This window comes from Onychostoma macrolepis, chromosome 11, assembly GCF_012432095.1.
Source record: "Onychostoma macrolepis isolate SWU-2019 chromosome 11, ASM1243209v1, whole genome shotgun sequence".
Classification (NCBI taxonomy): Eukaryota; Metazoa; Chordata; class Actinopteri; order Cypriniformes; family Cyprinidae; genus Onychostoma; species Onychostoma macrolepis.
The window spans coordinates 11810291-11831495 of NC_081165.1; the positions used below are offsets into that span (position 1 = coordinate 11810291).

The 21205-nt window shown below is 35.6% G+C and overlaps 2 protein-coding genes across 5 annotated transcripts; one reads left to right on the forward strand and one right to left on the reverse strand.

Annotated features, from left to right (window-relative positions):
* Window positions 1–140: 140 nt before the first annotated feature.
* Window positions 141–11292, reverse strand: mon1a (MON1 secretory trafficking family member A). 2 transcript variants are annotated; one of them, XM_058791110.1, is made up of 10 exons: window positions 11146–11292; window positions 10316–10553; window positions 8572–8988; window positions 7333–8098; window positions 7083–7230; window positions 3648–6811; window positions 3308–3418; window positions 3092–3211; window positions 946–1050; window positions 141–534 (listed from the first exon to the last, which is right to left on the reverse strand). In XM_058791110.1, exons 2-6 carry the CDS (start codon window positions 10443–10445, stop codon window positions 6671–6673), a joined length of 1602 nt encoding a protein of 533 aa, XP_058647093.1. In that variant the 5' UTR covers window positions 10446–10553; window positions 11146–11292; the 3' UTR covers window positions 141–534; window positions 946–1050; window positions 3092–3211; window positions 3308–3418; window positions 3648–6670. The 2 variants fall into 2 exon arrangements, with proteins under 2 accessions (XP_058647093.1, XP_058647094.1); XM_058791111.1 differs by having other exon boundaries at window positions 11151–11282.
* On the forward strand, window positions 8919–17531 carry traip (TRAF-interacting protein). 3 transcript variants are annotated; one of them, XM_058791113.1, is made up of 16 exons: window positions 8919–9058; window positions 11722–11826; window positions 12149–12206; window positions 12306–12392; window positions 12486–12525; window positions 13213–13340; window positions 13444–13538; window positions 13875–13988; window positions 14198–14285; window positions 14402–14491; window positions 15144–15232; window positions 15317–15472; window positions 15562–15601; window positions 15683–15793; window positions 16105–16155; window positions 16254–17531. In XM_058791113.1, the coding sequence occupies exons 2-16, from the start codon at window positions 11729–11731 to the stop codon at window positions 16368–16370; spliced, it is 1362 nt and encodes a 453-aa protein (XP_058647096.1). In that variant the 5' UTR covers window positions 8919–9058; window positions 11722–11728; the 3' UTR covers window positions 16371–17531. The 3 variants fall into 3 exon arrangements, with proteins under 3 accessions (XP_058647096.1, XP_058647097.1, XP_058647095.1); XM_058791112.1 differs by lacking the exon at window positions 8919–9058 and adding an exon at window positions 11437–11590; XM_058791114.1 differs by lacking the exons at window positions 8919–9058; window positions 14402–14491 and adding an exon at window positions 11436–11590.
* The last annotated feature ends 3674 nt before the right edge of the window (window positions 17532–21205 follow it).

Sequence of the window (21205 nt, forward strand, 5' to 3'; positions counted from 1 at the left end):
TGTGCTGTAACTCAACTTTTGTCAATAAAACAAATTATTATTCAATGTTACTCCACAGTTTCTCATATTTTTGCACATAACAAGAACATGGCAGGAGATTTTGGTCATAGAAATGTTAGTGTTTAATAAGACTACTAATAAAGCCATTTCATTTTTATTGTACATGATTAGATTCATGATTAGAAATACAAAAGCACACTTTATAGCTGACAGGTAGTCATTTGAAAGAAATCAATGACCCTCAATTAATCATAAAAGGTGTTGCTTGAAACTGCTTTACATTTACATAAAAAAGAGCATACTAATAAAACCATAACAAAACCTCCTAAAATAGATCTCAGATGGAAAAAAGGATGGGAAGTATTGGTACCAGCAGCAGCACAGCTCCCTGTGTCAGACTCTGGGCACTGTTACGCAGGCCTGTGTCATTACATGAAACATTAAACAGCCATCCATTTTTGTATACATTATAATTTTCACAGAAGGCATTGCTTGCACATCCTTTTACAGTGGCATTGGTGCCGTTTAATGCAGCTGCAAGAAAAGAGAAGACATGAGATTTGTTAAAAAGTTAAGCAGAAAAGAACTGTCATTTATTTACATTAGGAAACAGCAATTCTGTCTCTGCATAACAGATCATTACTTTAGATTTCAAGAAGCAGTTATCCATGATTTGGGGTTGGGGACACTCAGTTGGGGACACTTAATTTCTAGCAATTATCGCCGATTTGATTGCACAGATACTATTTAAACTAAACTGAGCTAGACAATGACATCTCTGAATTCAATAATGAAATGCCTTTAACTGAAAATTGAGTGTTTAATCTTACCATTATACATTACTGACACTCTATCGTCCAATTTGATACTGTTAAGTGCTTTGACACAATCTGTATTGTTGAAAGCGCTATATGAATAAAGGTGACTTGACTTGACTTGATTTACCAGTTCCATTGATGCACTTGTCCTCAGTACCTTTACAATCCAATGTTCTTTTGGTTGAACAGTTTGTGTCAGTGCAGGTGTAACACACCTTTCCATTAGATGAGTCTGAACAGGTAAAGAAAAGCAGAGACTGGAGCCATACCTCAAAAACAAAAAAACCCTTACAGCAATTGTCATCATCTGACACATTATTAGACAATACTAAACCTTTCAAGCTTCAAAAAGGACACAGAAGACCACAAGTATCATACAAGTGGCATTATTAATCTTATGAATCTATACAACAGCTTTTCATGAGGAACAGAGTGATTATTTAAACAGTTATTCGTTAAAAATTGACATATGGCTCATTCTTTGAGCAATTTTTTTTTTTTTTTTTCATTGAAATCTGGTTCAAAAAAGCTGTCAGAATGACCTGGTTCTCAGCTTCAAATCTCTGTCTCACCAGAGAGGAAGCTTATCAGTGAATAATGACATAAAAGTTGTATGGGTCAATTTTATGGGGCTTTTGGTGTCCTTTTTAAAGCTTGAAACCTCTATTAACTGCATAGAGAGAGGGAGAAATAAAAACAATCAATTAGTATATTCTGCAAAAGAAGTCGGTAAATATGGCAAGCCGTTTTGACTTTTATTCATTCTCAGGATATGACTTCTTGATATCAACAATTCAATTTTCACTAGTTAAAATGTTCATTCTTGTTATCAGGAATTAGATTTCCACTAGTAACAATGGTTATTTTTGATATCAGCAATTAGATTTTCACTAGTTAAAATGCTAATTGTTGATATCAAGAATTAAATTGTTGATATCAAGAATTAAATTGTTGATATCAAGAATTAAATTGTTGATATCAAGAATTAAATTGTTGATATCTGTAATTGTATTTTCACTAGTTAAATGTCACCATAGGCTGCCATTCAAAAACAATTGTTGATATCAAGAATTAATTTCTTACTAGTAACAATTTAATTCTTGATATCAGAAATACAATTCTTACTAGTAAAAATGTCTATTCTTGATATCAGAAATTAAATTGTTGATATCAGAAATTAAATTCTTGATATCAATAATTAAATTGTTGATATCAAGAATAGACATTTTTACTAGTAAGAATTGTATTTCTGATATCAAGAATTAAATTGTTACTAGTAAGAAATTAATTCTTGATATCAACAATTGTTTTTGAATGGCAGCCTATGGTGACATTTAACTAGTGAAAATACAATTACAGATATCAACAATTTAATTCTTGATATCAACAATTTAATTCTTGATATCAACAATTAGCATTTTAACTAGTGAAAATCTAATTGTTGATATCAAGATTTAACATTGTTACTAGTGGAAATCTAATTGTTGATATCAAGATTTAACATTTTAACTAGTGAAAATTGAATTGTTGATATCAAGAAGTCATATCCTGAGAATGAATAAAAGTTAAAACGGCTTGCCATACTAGTGACAATTAAATTGTTGATATCAAGAATTAAATTGTTGATCAAGAATAAACATTTTTACTAGTAAGAATTGTATTTCTGATATGTGAAATTGGAATTTCAACTAGTAAGAAGTTAATTCTTGATATCAACAATTGATTTTGAATGGCAGCCTATGGTGACATTTAACTAGTGACAATACAATTGTTGATATCAAGAATTAAATTGTTGATATCTGTAATTTAATTCTTGATATCAACAATTAGCATTTTAACTAGTGAAAATGTAATTGTTGATATCAAGAATTAACATTGTTACTAGTGGAAATGCAATTGCTGATATCAAAAATAACCATTGTTACTAGTGGAAATCTAATTCCTGATATCAAGAATGAACATTTTAACTAGTAAAAACTGAATTGTTGATATCAAGAAGTCATATCCTGAGAATGAATAAAAGTCAAAACGGCTTGCCATAGGTAAACAATGTCTGAATTTTAATTCTGGGGAGAACAAAACCCTTTAATTCACGTTTACAGCAATTCAAATCATGGTAACAAAAACGTTCACAGTACAGTGGTATGTTAAGAATAGATAGTCAATTTAAAATAAAACTGGTCTTTTTAAAAAATGTAATGTTTGTTAGTGTAACATAGTTAGAGTTTAAAGTAGGAACATCACAGTTCTTTACTCTCACATGTTTGTAGTACCTGCAGTATTGTTGCAGAGATCTGAAGCACAGCATTGAAAGGTATAATTAATCCATCCAACATTTATGCTCTGATTAGCACACGAGACAGTGCAATCCTTAATGCTATTACCAGTGCCATCTACAAAGAATAATTTTTTAAATAATTAAGATTTACAAGGAGAACAAGTCAGTAACATGTTTCTTACCAGTTATTTCATATTCATGTTATTCTTACTGGACGTGGTAATGGGGCGGCACTGTGCATGCTCAAAAGTACAGTTTGTAGTCTGTGTGCACGTTCCATGTGGAACTGTTGTGGTACAGTTGTAACACATCAGTGTCAGAGCTGAAAGTCAATGAGAAGATAGTGAAGGACATTCATATTGTGCATATAAAGCCTTTTTCTAATCTAATTAATTCTAAAAGTTTTTTTAAACAAAATGAAAATAAAGTGACAAACTTATTAACTGCCTAAGCCTCACATTAATCATCCAATAAAAGTGCATTTATCAGCAAGTTAAATGATATGCCTATGAAAGCAATGGAGAGAGTGAAATGAATCCTGCATGCCATACCTTCGGAGAAAAAGACAGTGAAAAGAACCACAGAGATGATTCGCAGTGCCATGATCCAGCTGAAGGGTGTTAGATGGACAGTGTCAGATCATTATATACCTGATAACGGAGGTGTGGTTTGTTGTATGTGCAGCATGAAGCTTGAGTATTCAGCTACATTATTTAAATAACCCAACATGATTACGTCAAACTCAGAATAGGTTTTGATGCATTAAGTGGAATATATATATATCCTAAAGCAACTACTGAAATATAAATTATAAAGTATAAATTATAAAGTATTTATCAACGTATTACCTCATAAGAACAATAAAACTTTGTGTACTGAAGGTATTGATACTGAAAATGGCTGTTCATTCTCTTGAGAATATGTGGTGAAAATATATTCAACATTGTAACAATGATTCAGTAACACTGACTTGTGATTATTGATTCAAAATACTGATTCATGTCATTTTACCTTCTTGAAATGAACTATTTCCTATTTATTTTACCTTATTATTACCAAAATCCTCAGTGCTTTGCTTCAAATTTCCCTGCTGAGATTTTCCTACAGGCTATAGCTGAAATCATAGAACCCAGGGAAGTAAAGAAAATCTTACTCCCAAGTAAGTTAGTGATTTGGAATTGAGGACTGGATCTTTTTAAATGTTTTTGTGAATTGTATCAACTGATTCAGTGAAAAGATTTTGCTGAATCTATATAAGCTACCCGCATATACAACTAAACTGTGCTTTGCTTTTGTGTGTTTGCTGCTGTGGTTTTTCCCTATTCAAATCATTCAGGAATTTTATTTCCCAAATGTATTTCATTTCAATTTATTTGCATACATGTTACATAGTTACATTATTTTTCTCTATACAGCTGAATGCAAATACCATCCTATACTGTATGTGGCCAATAAAATAAAATAATAAATAAAACGGTAATAATAAAAGTAAATAAAATCAATGACCAGAACAAAATGGGAAACTGCAAGCATCTCTGACTTCTGTAACCAATGGCAAAACCCCCTATTCAGTCTGCTGTGAAAAATGATAGGGGCTAGTAAACTATATATTTTATTGCGTATTTATTGATATTTTCAAAACAAATTTTCCTCTTTTAAAAACAGACTTGTCAGTTGTTCAAGGAATACAGTGGAAAAATACTTTCCTTTGCCCTTTGATGGACAACAAAAAGCGTGCTTCAATTTGTCTAGTAAAATATTTGATCTCTTTGGGATCCCATTAGTATTCTTTCCCTTTTAGAATGATTTATTCATTTTTAGAATGATGTATTCAGTATAAAATGAGTTCTTGACAGCAGAGGAGGCCGTTTATTGTCAACCAGTAACTAAACCAAATTTCTTTATCTAATCATCAGTTTGCATTTCTCTCTAGACACACGCCTGAGCAAATGTTTAAAAGTTTGGGGTCATTAAGATTTAACATTTTTATTAACTTAATTTTTGTTTTGAGCAAGGATGAATTACATTGATCAAAAGTAACAGTTAATACATTTATAATAATTTTGCCATTTCAAATAAATGCTGTTCTTTTTAACATTATATTTATTATTATTATCTGAAAAAAAAGTATCAAGGTTTCCACAAAAATATTAAGAACAACTGTGAATGAGAAAAAATGTTATGTATTACAAAATATATATTAGAATGATTTCTGAAGCATCATGTGACTGAAGACTGGCCTAATGATGCTGAAAATTTACAGGAATAAATTACATTTTAAATTTACTTTACAATATTTTTATCAAACAAATGCAGCCTTGGTGAGCATAAGAGCACAATGTTTCTTTTCAAAAATCTTACTGTATCCAAACTTTTGAACCGTACAGGACATAAAAATTCCAAGATTCATATAGAGAGAGAGAGAGAGAGAAGCAAAAGGGTAATGTAGCAAATGATATACGTCTTCATAAGGGTTTAATTTCATTTGATTGTTTTTAACATGATTCCCAGTGTCAAAATAGCTTTAGACAGAAAATAAACATGAGTGCCTCCACCACCACCAATATATTTGAAACATGAGATGTGCAAATTTCAACCTAGTTTCCTCTACGTCATCTATCCCATGATTTCCCATAAGACAAGAATAACGAGACCGTAAATGAGCAGTGAGTACATTAGAAGTCCTCCTGACACAAAGTGTCATATCCTATTCATTCAAATTAAAGCATTAGTAACACATTAACAGTCAAGTACATCTATGAAACATACAAGAGAATGTATCTTTGATTGGTCCTTTAGGGATTTGGGGAAGCCCTCAGTAGCAACACATGGTGGGTCATTGAAACATTTGACACAACAACACTGATCAGTTCATTTGTGGATTCCTCTTCAAATCGAGCTATGCTTCGGGTATTTTGCACTATTTGCACCTACTCAGTCACATCTCTAAGATGAAAGCCTGTTATACATATATATATATATATATATATAAAGTCAGTTTTGTTAGCAAGGAAATACTTTTAGTCCCACCAAACCACACCTACAGTATTTGCATGTCACCAGGATGGAAACATAAAATTCAAAGTATGATATGAATAGTTTATCTTCTCATGGAAACAAGGAAATGTGAAGGCCACAGCTCAATAATCTATTTAAGCAATCAGTAATATTGTTATACATTGTTGGCTCATTTAAAACCATAGATGTTAAGTTGAAACAGTGACTGGTCTAGTAAAAAGCACAGGCCTAGATGTTTAGTTTCCAGCAGTTGTGAGCATTTATTAGATTGTTAGTGCTAATCTACTGCCTGCTAGTTACAGGGCCACGTTTAAAAGCAATTATCTCGAAATATCATATTTTAACTGCTCATAGGAATGGTTTCAAACCTTCCCAATTACACCAACTGTACTTCACCAGCATGAGTAGCATTCAAAATAGCAATCAGGCCCTTAATATCTGACAGCATCCATTTACATCCTTAATCATTCAAGTAGGGTCACAGATGCTGCTCTTTCAGCAGACGGGGGTCAGACGTTCACTAGTGTTTCTGGTGTTCAGAGCTGCCTGAACTGGCTCAGTATGTTAATGGACTGAGTATGAACAGACGATCCTCCTCCTTCCTGATCCACTTCAGGAGTTTGTTGACGGCAGACACAGCCAGACCCTTTGTTCCCAGAGGACTAAAACAGAGGTAGAGCTCGAAACCACTTGTTACCTACAGAGGAGGATGCATTACATTGATCAAAAGTGACAGTAAAGACATTAACACTGTTATAAACTAATTCTATTTCAAATAACTCCTAACCCTGTTCAATGGTAGTGCATGACTATATAGCACAAAACTGTAAACCAAGATAACACAGAAATCATAATGCTATAAATCTATCATATGCAAATGTGAAATTAGCGGTATACTTTCTCGAGCATGCATACACACATCATAATCTCTGAATGGAATCTAATATTGCACTTTATGGCAGCCTCACCAAGGCATAAAGGTTCTCGGTCTCTGTGCAGCGGTAAATATAGCGTAGGGGACGTGTGGGGTGATGCAGGCAGCTGTGCAGGTGCTGGTACAATCCCATCAGCCTCTCATGCTCCTCTTCTGCCTGGTACGGTGCTGGAAAGTCAGGACTGACAGGAAAAAAACAGGACGTTACATAAAAACATGAAGTTTCAATGTGTCTATCTATCTAAAAGTCATTATTTTCATGATGATCACTAAACTTGTTTTACCTTGTATAGAGTCCAGAGCTTTTGGACTTGTACACAAAGTGTCGCAGCTCAGGTATGCCAACCTGTGAGACTGAATAACTTGGCGTGTTCAGTGCTTCCTGCAGGGATTGATATGCACTGCGTCTGCGCAAGCGCTCTAGGAACCGCTTCTTACAGTCGGAGAGGTTAAAGAAATCCTCACGGTCTGTGGACACCAGGATAAGACACAGATCCGAGGCCGGTTCCAGGTAAGAAATATGCGCGTGGAAAAATCCAGCTGGGTTAAACTTAGGCAGACATATGGGCGTCCATCCTTCGCCTTCGCGGAAGGAGGACGAAGAGCCGACCAAGTTGAAGAGCAAGTGCAGGTCCATGTGGTGCAGAAACTGGTCTTTTTTGCGCACCAGCGTCACCAGCCTGTTTCCTGCTAGCAGGATGGAGAACACCAGGTTCTTGGCTTTAGCAGCCTGCAAGCTGGAGGAGACCATGTCACGGGCCGAGCTGGCCAGAGGCAGGCACATGACGGCGCTCAGCAGCAGGCCTGGATCTCGGTCGAGGAGCCGCAGAAGGTTGTCGGTGAGGTGCTCTGAGCCAGCCAGCAGGCGGCGCAGGTCGTAGCTCTGCCGGTGCTGGAAGACGTGGTTCAGCTGCGTGAGGGTGAGCAGGCTAACGATCTGGTAGTAGACGTACTGAAGCTCTCGCGTCAATTCCCGGTCGGAGCAGTTAGTTCGAGAGACTCCCACCAGGATGAGAGGGCTTTTCCGCAGGAACACCACCCTGTAGCCATCTGAAAGATGTGTTTACACACAAAAATGTCTATACTGTTGTTGCAGTAGTTTTGTAGAATCAAATGAAAGAGATGTGATTTATCGCTTGTTTTGTCGTCTTGTTGCATTTAGTCGGAACATAATTTAAAGCCAAAAAGCATGACATAAATACTCTAAATTAATAAAAACATTTGGTCAAAAAAATGCACACACACTACTAAAACTGCATCTATCAAAAATACAGTAAAATAGTAATATTGTGAAATGTTATTTCAAATATAAAATTAATAATTTTATTACATTATAAATAAGTATTGTCTATTTTAATATGTAATTTATTCCTGTTTTGGAAAAGCAGACTTTTTAGCAGAATAAAAGTATTTATTTAAAAAAATATATTGTACTGACCACAGACTTTCAAAAGGTAGTGTGTATATATGCGTATATCAAGATCAGCTATTTTCATTTTGCATTCTTTCTAGATATCCCTTACCTGCATGGATGGAGCGTATGATGTTCTTCTTATCCTCTACGAATGACATGAGTAACATCATGACTCCCATGATGCTGGAGAGCGCTTCCTCTGTTCCATAGCGTGTATAGATGGGCTTCCCCGCCTCACTCAAGACAAACATATGCTTCCTGTGACTCCGCCATGTTTCACTTGTCACATCCTCCTCTTTTGCCTTGTTGCTTTTCCGAACCTCCTCTTTCCCTTCTTCCACCTGTTCAACCACTAAACCTCCCTCCTGCGCCTCCTCCTCACCTCCTTCCAGAACCTTTTCTTGAGCATTCCCTAGATTCGAGTCGCCCACCTCTGCAGCTTTGTCATCGGTGGTGGGCTCGCCGTCAGCAGTCAGGTCCTCAAACGACTGGGCGTGAACAAACATGGCGCCCTCCTGTACAGCGCCTGATAAGAAGTGACACATTGCTTAGAAAAGTAACAGCACACCTCTGCTCAACAAACTACATGACTTGAGGTATCATTCATGTAATCATCAATTATATGAGTGTTACCACACCTTGTGTGAATTAAAAAAATAAATAAATACAATAGCCTTGTCAATGGATAGTAATTAATAAGAAAAATAAGTTTATTTAAGTATTTTTCTGTGCATTTGAGATAACTGTAAGAAATAGAGTTAAATTTCAGCAATTTCATGTGCATCTCTTTTTGCTGTTTTAAAACTGTTTTATGTTTATATATTGTTTTATTTATTAAGCATAAAATGTATCCCAAAGTGAAGACATTTACAATATTACAAAAGATTTCTATTTCAAATTAATACTGTTCGTTTGAATCTTGAAAAAAAAGAAAAAAAAATGTAATATGGTTTTCACAAAAATATTAAGCAACTGTTTTCAAAATAATTACATGTTAATTATAAGAAATGTTTCTTTAGCACCAAATCAGCATATTAGAATGATGTATGATCATGTGACAAGGAAAACTGCTGAAAATTCTGAAAATACATTACATTTTAAAATATATGAAAATAAAAAAGTTACGTTACATAGCAATAAAGTTTGACTGCATTTTAGATCAAATAAATACAGTCTTAGTGAGCATTAGAGACTTTTTACAAAAACATGAAAAATCTTACTGATCCCAAACTTTTAAATTAGAGTTTATATCTGTAATATTCTTAATGATGTTAAAAACTCAACTAATATTAATCAGAATCAAAATTTCAGGTTGAGACTGGACAGTAAATGGGTCAAAAATCACTTATTTAGGATCAAAAATTCCCACAAAAAACAAATATATACCTAAATACAATACAGGTACACTCCTTAACTTTCCAGTTTCAGGAAACAGCCCTCACATACTCCCAAGGGCTTCTGGGAAATCTTCCAGGAGATTTAGTTGAAACTTTCATATCATTATGAAACTGCCTGTTGTGACAAACTTCAACTTCTCTAAAGAATCATTTACGCGGCTAAACTAATTCTGAGATTCTAGTCATCCATCACATACAAACATACGAGTTACTTGATCACTCACAATGGGAAATATTACGCATGACTGAGAAATATGGTGTGGTTTGTTTATAGAGACCCACCCTGTAATAAGCTTAAGAACCATATAGGTCTGTTTAATAACTTTGTTAAAGCATCATAAAAACTTTGGCAGCAAAAAATGTCTTCAAGGACAATAAAGATTACAATCCCGGAGAAAAGCAGAACATATTTGCATCTAATCATTACACAGTTAGGTAAAAAATTGTGAAACTAGCCTGGCTCTGTCCCCTCCACCAGCCCTGGGGTCGGACTGTCCGATCGGTCCAGCCGGAGTCGATCTGGTGGCACCAAGTTGCCATTTTTAACCTCCCAGAGTGCACCCTTATTGTGGACGTCTGCCGCCATCCTGGCATCGGACACGAGAAAGAGCCAGCAGAAGAGAGGACGCAGTGTCCTGAACCACCAGTCAGTGCCAGGAGCAATTCACTGCATGATCCCAATAGCTCTGAAGGTCTGGAAGTGAAATTACAGAAAGACACATTAAAAGAGGAACAAGAAGAAGATTTTAAACTTCATTCTTCTTTTGCTGCATTTCATAATATTCTATTCTATAATGGATTTAGATCCAGTTTTATGCAATTTAAGTTATTAAAATGCTGTTAGAATAAAAATGTTCCCATAAAGGGGGCCAAATATCACTGCCTTAATTTAAAAAAGATATTTCCCTACACTAATGTGGTTTTAACAATTATTTACAAACACACGACAAAAGAAATTAGACTATTTATATTTATAATGACGATAATAATGCAAGCAAATTTTAATTTAAAATTCAATGCAAATTGTATTAAAAACCTTCTCTGTTTAAAACTGTAAAACACAGTGCCAAACTTGAGATATTCTTGGAACTGAACGTATATGGAAGATTTGTGGATTTGCTCATTTGTGTATAAATCCACTGAACGGCTAACGCACTAGCCACGGAGCTAAACCTTTAAAAACTGTTGAATGTCACTAGAAGACATCTTACTGAATCTGAATCAAGTCGAACAGATGTTGTTAACATACTTTAGACTCCTCATAACACAATTTATCGTTACTGTACCTTACACAGTTTTTATCCAAATCAGTGTCTGTTGACTTCTCTCGGGTCAAAAATCAACTCGGACTGTCAGAGACGTCCTCACGGAAGAGTTGAACTATGGGAAATGTAGTTTTTAATTCGAGAACATATAGTTTTTTTTTAAGTATTGCTACTGTGCTACAGTGCTACTGTCCACGCTTTTATGTCAAATTAAATTAAACACTTTTATAAATCTCGCTTAACATTTATACCGATACGCTTTCCGTTAATTTCTCAGGCAGCAGGGAGTCGTATATTGATGACGCGACCAAAAAGGAGGAGTCATTACGTTTGAACTAAGCGCGCCGCTTCACTGTTTTCACGAGCTCAAAACTAAACCAAAAACAAGCCATATAAACATAATTATGGAGTTTAATTGAACAAATACTTGTGAATAAGACCTCTCGATTGTCTCGACGTTATCTGGGTGAGTAAATATAGCACATGAAGTAATAAACACGTAGCACAGAGTATCACAACAGATCAGTAATGAACAAAACACATAGGAAACGTGTTATCGACATAGAGATCTTGACCTTGTTGTGTTTAATATTTTAGATCAACAATGCCCATTCGAGCATACTGCACCATCTGCTCAGATTTCTTTGATAATTCCAGAGATGTGGCTGCAATTCACTGTGGTCACACTTTTCATTATACCTGGTAAGTGTCTCCTTTTACCCTACTGCATGTTTGTTTTGATTTTATAATATTATGAAATTAAACAATTATTATGCCATTTTTGCATGTTTATTAACACAGGATATATATTGCACTTTTATGCAATGTCTATAAAACTATTGTTATTTAAGTTGTTAAAAAAAGGCCTGATAATGTTATGAAAATTCATTGGTTAGAATGTGTGGAAACCTGACCAATTATTAATGTATGTACATTCAAATATTTAGAAATGTCAATGTTTGAATGTTAAACAAAAAATAATATTTCTCAATGACTTTCTATGTCTCTTTTACTTTCAACAAAGTCTTCTCCAGTGGTTTCAGTCCGCCCCGTGCAAAACCTGTCCACAATGCAGGAAACAGGTAAACCATTGGCTTAACCTGTGAACTGACTTATTCTTCTGATTAATAAAACTAATTGAAGGTATGGACTGAAGTTAAGCTTCACTCTTTCTGTTTTAGGTCAGTACGCGGCACATTATCAACAAGCTGTTCTTTGATGTAGCACCAGAGGATGATGGGACGCCAGTGGATCCTGAAAGTTTACAGGTGATAAAGCATGCTGTTGAATTTATTCAGTGCCCAGAGTTTTTAAACACGGTAAACTGACAGAATTTCCCGACTTTATTGTTCCAATTTCAGAATGATCTTGATCGCATGAAAGCAGTGTTGTCTGAAAAAGGTAAGACTGAAATCATTTCCTCAAGTTCTTGATTGATCCTTAAAACATACATGCATTCATATTATGGGGATATTCTAAAACGCTTAACGTGAAAAACGCTTAACGTACCTAAACATCAACCAGGGAAACCCAAATTTATGTCAAACCTTACTTGTAATAAACACTTTCTGCTGTCAAAAGAACGAGCTCTTATTCAGCGTCTAAAGTGAATAACTTCATGTTAAGCGTTCTCCACCATAGAAGTCCATTATAAGGAAACCGCTTAACGTGATCTTATTCACTTTATACAATGAATAAGAGCTCTTTTTTTGACAGCAGAAAGTGTTTATTATAAGTACAATTTGACAGAAGTTTGTTTTTCCCCGGTCATTGTTAAGGTATGTTACGTTAAGCTGTTTCCTTATAATAGACTTCTATGGGGGAGAACGCTTAACATGAAGTTATTCACTTTATACGCTGAATAAGAGCTTCGTTTGACAGCAGAAAGTGTTTATTATAAGTAAAATTTGACAGAAATTTGGTTTTCCCTGGTCGTTGTTAAGGTACGTTAAGCCACGTTAAGCTGTTTCCTTATAATGGACTTCTATGGGGGAGAAAACGCTTAACGTGAAATTATTCACTTTTTCTGTGGAATAAGGGCTTGTTCTTTTGACAGTAGTTAGTGTTTACATGTGTGGTGCATTCCAGAGAAAGAATGGAGGGGCAAGCAGAAGTCAGTGGACTCTCTAAAAGACACAATTGAGAGGCAGAAGAAGGACCTGGAGAGACTCCACAAGGAAGTCGGAGACAAAGAGATGTTGTGTTCTGTCCTCCGGGTACATTTATTTTAGTGAAAAACTGTTGTGTTTGTTAGTCCAGCATGCTTTCTGCATTGTATTTTAATGCTGGTGTTGATTTTGCTGTGCATGAAATTCTCAGAAACAGATGAATTTCTTGGAGAGTCAGAAAAATGAAGGGCAGGCAGCCAAAGAGGAAGCCAAGCGACTCCGAGTCAAAATGAAAACCTATGAGAGGTAGTAATTCATTTGTCAGACAGTATTTTGTTCTTAAGTGTATGTGAGAGTGTTTACTGAAATTTGTCATCTTCCAATATCAATAATTGAGTGTTCAAAACTCAATAGCGAACCACACTCAAAACTAAAAAAGTTTATTATTTTTATCGATCACATCAGGAGATATGACATAAACACTCTGAAGAAGGCCTGAGAACTGAAAAATTTGTGTCCATCTCCCCATGTGAACAATAAAATTCAATAAATTAACTTTTTGATTAGTTATAAGGTTAAAAAATATTTAGTGGGCTTTCTTGTTTGTTCATGTGCTCTCTTGTGTATGTTTCTGTCCTTTAGTTTAGATGTGGTCCTACAGGGTCAAAGGTCAGAGGTAGAGGCCATGATCACTGATATGGGTGTTGGTCAGTCTGCTGTTGAACAGCTGTCCATATACTGCATCTCACTTAAAAAGTAAGTTTTACTTTCCTGCAAATACACACACTCTCACTGCTGGATACCTGTAGCCATATAGTCTAAAACTTAAAACCTCAGTACTTTCACTTCCTCAAACCTTTTACGATGTCAGTACGCCAGTTGTGCTTCCTCATATGCTATATTTGAGTGTTATATCCATAGAACAAATATTACAGCTTGAACAACCCTCTTTTATTTCTTCTCAGGGAATACGACAATCTGAAAGGAAGCCTTAAGTCATCAAATGAGATGTGTGAGAAGCTAAAAAGGGAACTGATCTCTTCTAACAGCAAGGTTCATTTCTTGTCTCTTAGACTATCTGTCAAAAATATCATTATTTGAAATTTATAATTGCTTATTGTTCTTTTTTTAATAGTTTTCTTATTTATAATTTGTTATTATTACTGCAGTTGCAAAAGGCTACTACAGAGACAAACAGGACAAAGGAGGACATAAAGGCACTTCAGAATGACCTGTCCAACGCAGACAAAGAGATCACTGTTAGAAATTCAATTTTATCTGTTTTATTACACTTTATCTATTTGCTTTTGTTTGTTTCACTTACAATGTTTATATTTAAAGGCCATTAATCCTATCTATATTCCGAAGGCTTTTACAGAGGGGTTTGTTCATATAACATTCACCTGGATTCTAAAATATTTTATTCCTATTTTTTTTTTCTGACAGTTGACAGTATTTTCTGAATTATGGAGTGACTGAAAAAGCTTTTTTGTGGAAAGGATTTTGGATCTTTAGTTTGTTAACTAAACGAAACAAAAATTTTCAGTGTTCAAATTTCTCTTCTGGACATGTATGCAAATTAGTGCATTTTTTATTAGTTAATGCCTAATTTGAATATTTAAACATACAAATGTAATGTCTTTATGTATTTTGAGTAATTAACTGGGGAAGTGTGGTGACATCAATTTTACACAGTTCACCTGTAGTGTCTTGCCTTAAGGTTAAAAATTACATATGTACACAAATGAAATTGTAGGGAAAGATGAACTGAGAACTTCCATAAAAATCCTATAATTCATATATTTACAAGAGACCATTCAAATCAGCCACAAGGGGGTGCAATTTTTACAAACTGACTCTGATTCTCTGCTGTGTTTCTGGACTCTTGTTCTGACGTCTCCTGTTCCACAGAGCTTGAAGAAGAAGGTGGAAATTCTTCAGCGGACGTTAAGCACTCCAACTCGCACTAATGAAGCCATCAGCAGACTGGTCTTCGAAAGGTCAGAAATCAGTTTGTATTTTGAGCAATACTTTTGGCTATTCGATAGATCTGCTGAAAAAGACGTGGATTTTTGTGTTTCCAGCCCTGCTCCTCTGGAGCTCAAGCCTCCTGGTCATGGTCCGATGACAGACTCTCAGGAAATTGACCTCAACCTGACCTTCGACATTAACACACCTGAACAGGTGGAGAAGAAACCCGTTCAGGTTCCATCTAAGAAGATGCGTCTGGACCCTTCATCGTGAGTTTTCAATCCAAACAATACAGTTTAGTTACACACACTGCTCATATGATTTCTACTGATATCCATTTGTTTTTATTTTTCCACAGGTCCTCGTTCAAAAACACGGAAAATGCGCTTGGACGTAGTGTATGTGTCTTGGTGTTGAAGAATCTGACATTGGATTAGATGGAGAGTGTAATGTTTGCATTTGTGTGTTTTTTCTCTCAGAACGCTCGTGTTAAAGAAGATGATATCATGATGGGGCCCATGTTAAGGAACTCGCTGCTCTTCAGAAAGAACGCATTTGGGAGCATGCTGGACCCATGCAAATTTGGCACTGTGAGACTTTTATATGTTTTTTGCAACTAATTGTTAAAACTCTTCATGGTTTTCATGCACACATTTACTACCATTCAAAAGTTTAAGACTTTCTTATGTTTCTGAATACACAAAGGCTGCAATATAATTGTGATTATATAATAAATGTATTCACTGTCACTTTTGATTAATTTAATGCAATTTTTGCTGAATAGAAGTATTCAATTCTTTCAATAACAACAAAAAATCTAACTTTTAGAAATCTAACATAAAAAAAAAAACATTTGAACAGCTTGTGCAGTTTGCCTTAATGCATCTTTTTTTTATTCCAGGTAAGATCTGGCTATGATGGACTTGGAGGAAGAGCCAAATTTATCCAACCTGTATCCTTATCCAATGAAAACACTTATATTGCTACCATTACGCATATACATAATTTATTTTTTCCGTAATGTTTCCTTAACTCTAGTATGTCCACCAGTCTCCTTTATCTGAGATTCGACCCCTCGCCATGAAGTCCAAGAGGAAGAAGGTCTCCAGGCCTGTTACAAGCAAGCCCACCTCCAGCCTGACCACTCTGGATGGTTTCTTGGAATAAAACATCTCCCTTTTGAGGCCTGCAAGAGACATTTTTCCCATGATGCCAGCCAAAACTGCAACAAGGGAAGCAACTATTTACAGCAGCTTTAATAAGGGATGTGGTCCTAGAGGTCTATTGCTAAGAACATTTTCTTATGCGAGTCTGACCGGTTTCAGGGCCATCTGCATCCACAGGGAGCTGGTGATAAACGGAGAACACTTCATACCACTTGCTTTTGGAAATTTTCAGTAGAGACTGAAAATGAAGTTTAGTGCTAGACGTGTTTTTGGAAATCTCATTGGCCACTCTGAGCTGATCTATATGTTTATCTATGTGTGTTTTTAGGCTCTTCCTTGTACAGACTGCATCGTGCCACTGGGTGGTGGGTGCCTCATATTACACTGAAATGAATTTGTGTCTCATGAGATAGAAAACAGGCCGGCATTTGAAGCATCTTTAGGTCAGAATTTATGTCCAGTTTCTGTATCTATATTTGTCTGATCTGTCTTTGCCTTTATGAATGAATTTTGGTAGAAATTTGACACTTTTTTTTTTTGGAATCCTTTTTTTTTTTTCTTTTCTTTTACTTAATTCTGTACAGATGAATATAATTTGAAACAATAAACTAGCTTTTTATTAATATATACATACCCATTGACAATATCTATCATGATTCATGACAGAAAAGGTGCCTTGTAATATATCAAACTCTAAAATATATAAGCCAGACAAAAACTTCACTTGGTCTTCAGCCTTCTGATAACATTTGTATGTAATGTAGATAAATAGCAACAAGCTGAATTAGAAATGCTTTGGCTGCGATGAAACATTTTTGTGAATCTTGCACAAAATTGAATGTAATAAATAAGGTGTTAGTCTGTACAGTCAGCAGGGGGTGCTAAAGGATTGAGTATTTCAGGATATTCAGTAATCTTCCAAGAATCCTGAAAAAAGCATGATTTGCACAAAATTATTAAGCAGCACAGCAATATGAAATGTTTCATGAGCACTAAATCTGCATGTTAGAATGATTTCTGAATGATCATATGACACATTCAGCTTTGCATCACAGTAATAAATTACATGTTAAAATATATTAAACATAGAAAGCACTTATTCTAAATTGTAATGACATTTAACGATTTTACTGTAATTTTGATCAAATAAATGCACCATTGAGGAAACAATTGCATTATTCACATGCAATTTGCAACAATTGCTTTAAGTATTTTTACAATTATTTTTTTTATATCTATATTTGGTCACACTTTATATTAGGTGGCCTTAACTACTATGTACTTACATAAATAAGTACAGTGTACTTATTGTGTTCATATTGTATTGCAAAACACTTTTGCTGCTATTGAGGTGGGATATGGGTAAGGTTAGGGGCAGGTTTGGTGGTATGGGTAGGTTTAAGGGTGGGTTAAGGTGTAAGGGATGGGTCAACAGTGTAACTATAAATGTAATTACAGAAATTTATAAAGTGGTATCCTATCTTTTTATAATTAATTTTTTATTTCTAAGAAATGCCACCCAAGCTGCTGTCAATCCAAAACATGAACAACCTTATCCAATGTGACCATTGCCAGATGGCACATCTTTAAAATGCAAGAATTCAGTGAATTATTTTAATCCTGATCATAACGTTCACAAAAAATGACTAGAACTCCCTAAGCAGAATCCCACTGAAGTGCAGACAACCACAAAACCCATCATTTTTTTAATCTCAGACAGCTAAAATCAGAGCTTACAGATCACAGTAAAGGTCTTGTGATGTCCTGTGGTGAATAATTTTGATCTTATCATCAGCTCTGGCACTTCATTACACGCCTGTAAGCCTCTTGTGCATCAGGCCTCTCGTTTCCAATTTTGTCCCATATTTTTCCTTTATGAGGTGTGTGGACTACCTGCTGAATGCTGTTCATACTCTGGAAGGCTTCCATCAGGCTGAGGAGCCTGGGATTTATTCAGCGAGCACAAAGGGAATCTGTTTTTGATGGGATGATTACTGATCTTGAAAGCCTCTCAGGTAATTGTGTCGTAGAGGTTATTATTTTGCCACAGTCTCCCAGTGCTCCCAGAGTACCCATAATTCTATTTGAGGTACACTGAGTGACGCAATTTTCACTTAGTGTCTACAAATCTCAGTGCAAAATAAACACATATTTCTGTTGGGAAGACTTTCTTTGGGAACATTGTTTTTCCTACACACTTAAAAATAAAGGTTCTTTATTAGCATCTATGACAACTTTTAACATGCTTGAAACATTGTTATTGCCCAAAATGTTCTTTATATGGGAAAATGGGAAAAACATTTTTATTTTTAAAATATTCCTCAAACTGGTTCTTTTGAAGGAATAGTTCATCCAAAACTGGGAAAAAGAAAAAAAAGAGTATTTTCTGTGTATATTTCTCTCCTGATTCAGATGAGATGACTTTTCTCCTGTCTTTTCATTCTGACGGCACCCATTCACTGCAGAGGATCCATTGGTGAGCAAGTGAGGTAATGTTAAATTCTGCATAAATATGACCCAAAACATCATCAGATTATCATAGAAGTCCTGAAAGCAGACAAAGAGATCCGAATCAAACAAGTGAGAGAAAAATATTTTCTTTGTCATTTATTTATTGAGAATAATGATCCAGTCTTACATATCTGTGCGTTGCAAAAGTATGTGAATCTTTTCTTTCAGTATCTGGTGTGACCCCTTTTGCTGCAGTAACTGAAGGTAAAGTTTCTTGTAAATGCTGATCACTCCTGCACAATAACATGTAGGAGTTTTATCCCATTCCTTAGTGCAGAACCACTTAAACTCTGTGATGTTGGTGGGTTTCCTCCTATGAACTGCTTGCTTCCACAACATTTTAATTGGATTAAGGTCTGGACTTTGACTCAGCCATTCCAAAACATTCATTTTGTTTCTTTAACCATTCTTTGGTAGAATGACTTGAGTGCTTGGGGTTGTCTTGCTGCATGACTCACGTTGTCTTGAGACTCTGTTTTTAAACAGATGTCCTGACGTATTCCTTTAGAAGTCAGGTCAAGTCAACTTTATTTATATAGCGCTTTTAACAATACAGATTGTGTCAAAGCAACTTTCCAATATCAAAATAGGAAAATAGTGTGTCAATAATGTAAAATGACAAGATTAAACACTTGATTTTCAGTTAAAGGCATTTCATTATTGAATTCAATGATCTCATCGTCCAGCTCAGTTCAGTTTAAATAGTATTTGTGCAATCAAGTCGACGATATCGCTGGAAAATAAGTGTCCCCAACTAAGCAAGCCAAAGACGACAGCGGCAAGGAACCAAAACTCCATCGGTGACAGGATGGAGAAAAAAACCTTGGGAGAAACCAGGCTCAGTCGGGGGGTCAGTTCTCCTCTGGCCAGACGAACCAGCAGTTCAATTCCAACTGCAGCAAAGTCAGATTGTGTAAAGGACTCATCTGGTTCCCGAGGTCTTGTCCCGATGGCCGTCTAGGTGACAAGATCTTCACTGGGGATCTGTCTCTGGGGCTCATCTGGGTGTCCTGATCTCTGCTGACGTTCAGGGCTGTAGAGGTTATCTCTAGGTGCTGATCCACCATCTGATCTGGATACGGACTGGATCGGGTGGCTACGGTGATCTCGGAATAAGAAAGAAACAGACTAATATTAGCGTAGATGCCATTCTTCTTACGATGTAACAAGTACATTGGCTCTTATGGGAAGTGTTCCCGGTTCTGGTTGACCTAATTAATGCAGCCTAACAATCCTTTAACGGATTTGAATATTAGAAGTGTATTAGTGTGTTATGTTTAAACTGATGGTTTTGTCTGGCCAGAGGAGAATGACACTATTTCAGCAAACTATTTCCCCGTCTAAATACTGTAAAGCTGATATAAAGCCAACCAGCTTTATATCAAGCTGATGTAAAGCTGCTTTGACACAATTTGCATTGATAAAAGTGCTATACAAATAATAGTGACTTGACTTGACTTGACTTATGTGTACGCCAGGTTAAAGAGATGTGTCTTTAATCTAGATTTAAACTGACAGAGTGTGTCTGCCTCCTGAACAGTGTTCCAGAGTTTGGGCGCTAAATAGGAAAAGGATCTGCCGCCCACAGATATTCTAGGTATTATCAAACGGCCAGAGTTTTGAGAACGCAGTGGATGTGGAGGACTATAATGCGATAAAAGCTCACTCAAGTACTGAGGAGCTAAACCATGCAGGGCTTTATAAGTAATTAACAATATTTTAAAATCTCAATCAGATACCATTTTTCTCTAAGAAGGAATATAATTGTGAGGATACTACCTTTTCTAGTATCTTTGACAGAAAAGGGAGATTCGAGATCGGTCTGTATTTAACTAGATCTTAGTTGTTTTAATGAGAGGCTTAATAACAGCCAATTTGAAGGTTTTGGGGACATATCCTAATGACAGTGACGAATTAATAATAGCCAAAAGAGGATCTATGACTTCTGGAAGCAGCTCTTTTAGTAGTTTAGATATAATAGAGTCTAACATACATGTTGTTGGTTTAGACAATTCTTCCTCTCCTATAGTAGAGAATGAGTGGAATTGTTCCTCAGGGGGTCTATAGTGCGCTATCTGATGTGATACTATAGCTGACGGCTGCATGGTTACAATTTTATCTCTAATAGTATCGATCTTGGATGTAAAGTAGTTCATAAAGTCATTACTGCTGTGCTGTTGGGAAATGTCAACACCTGCTGATGCTTTATTTTTTGTTAATTTAGCCACTGTATTGAATAAATACGTGGGGTTATGTTTGTTTTATTCTAAAAAGAGACGAAAAGTGATCAGATCTAGCAGTTTTTAATGCTTTTCTGTAGGATAG

Excerpts from the sequence above, each read along its gene's own strand:
- mon1a (XM_058791110.1), bottom strand. The coding sequence starts at position 10,445 with ATGGCGGCAGACGTCCACAATAAGGGTGCACTCTGGGAGGTTAAAAAT. Across the intron at positions 8,099-8,571 it reads CATACGCTCCATCCATGCAG|ATGGCTACAGGGTGGTGTTC; the intron begins GTAAGGGATATC and ends CACATCTTTCAG. Across the intron at positions 7,231-7,332 it reads AGCTCTGGACTCTATACAAG|TCCTGACTTTCCAGCACCGT; the intron begins GTAAAACAAGTT and ends TTTTCCTGTCAG.
- traip (XM_058791113.1), top strand. The coding sequence starts at position 11,729 with ATGCCCATTCGAGCATACTGCACCATCTGCTCAGATTTCTTTGATAAT. Across the intron at positions 13,539-13,874 it reads AAAATGAAAACCTATGAGAG|TTTAGATGTGGTCCTACAGG; the intron begins GTAGTAATTCAT and ends TCTGTCCTTTAG. Across the intron at positions 15,602-15,682 it reads AAAATGCGCTTGGACGTAGT|AACGCTCGTGTTAAAGAAGA; the intron begins GTATGTGTCTTG and ends TTTTTCTCTCAG.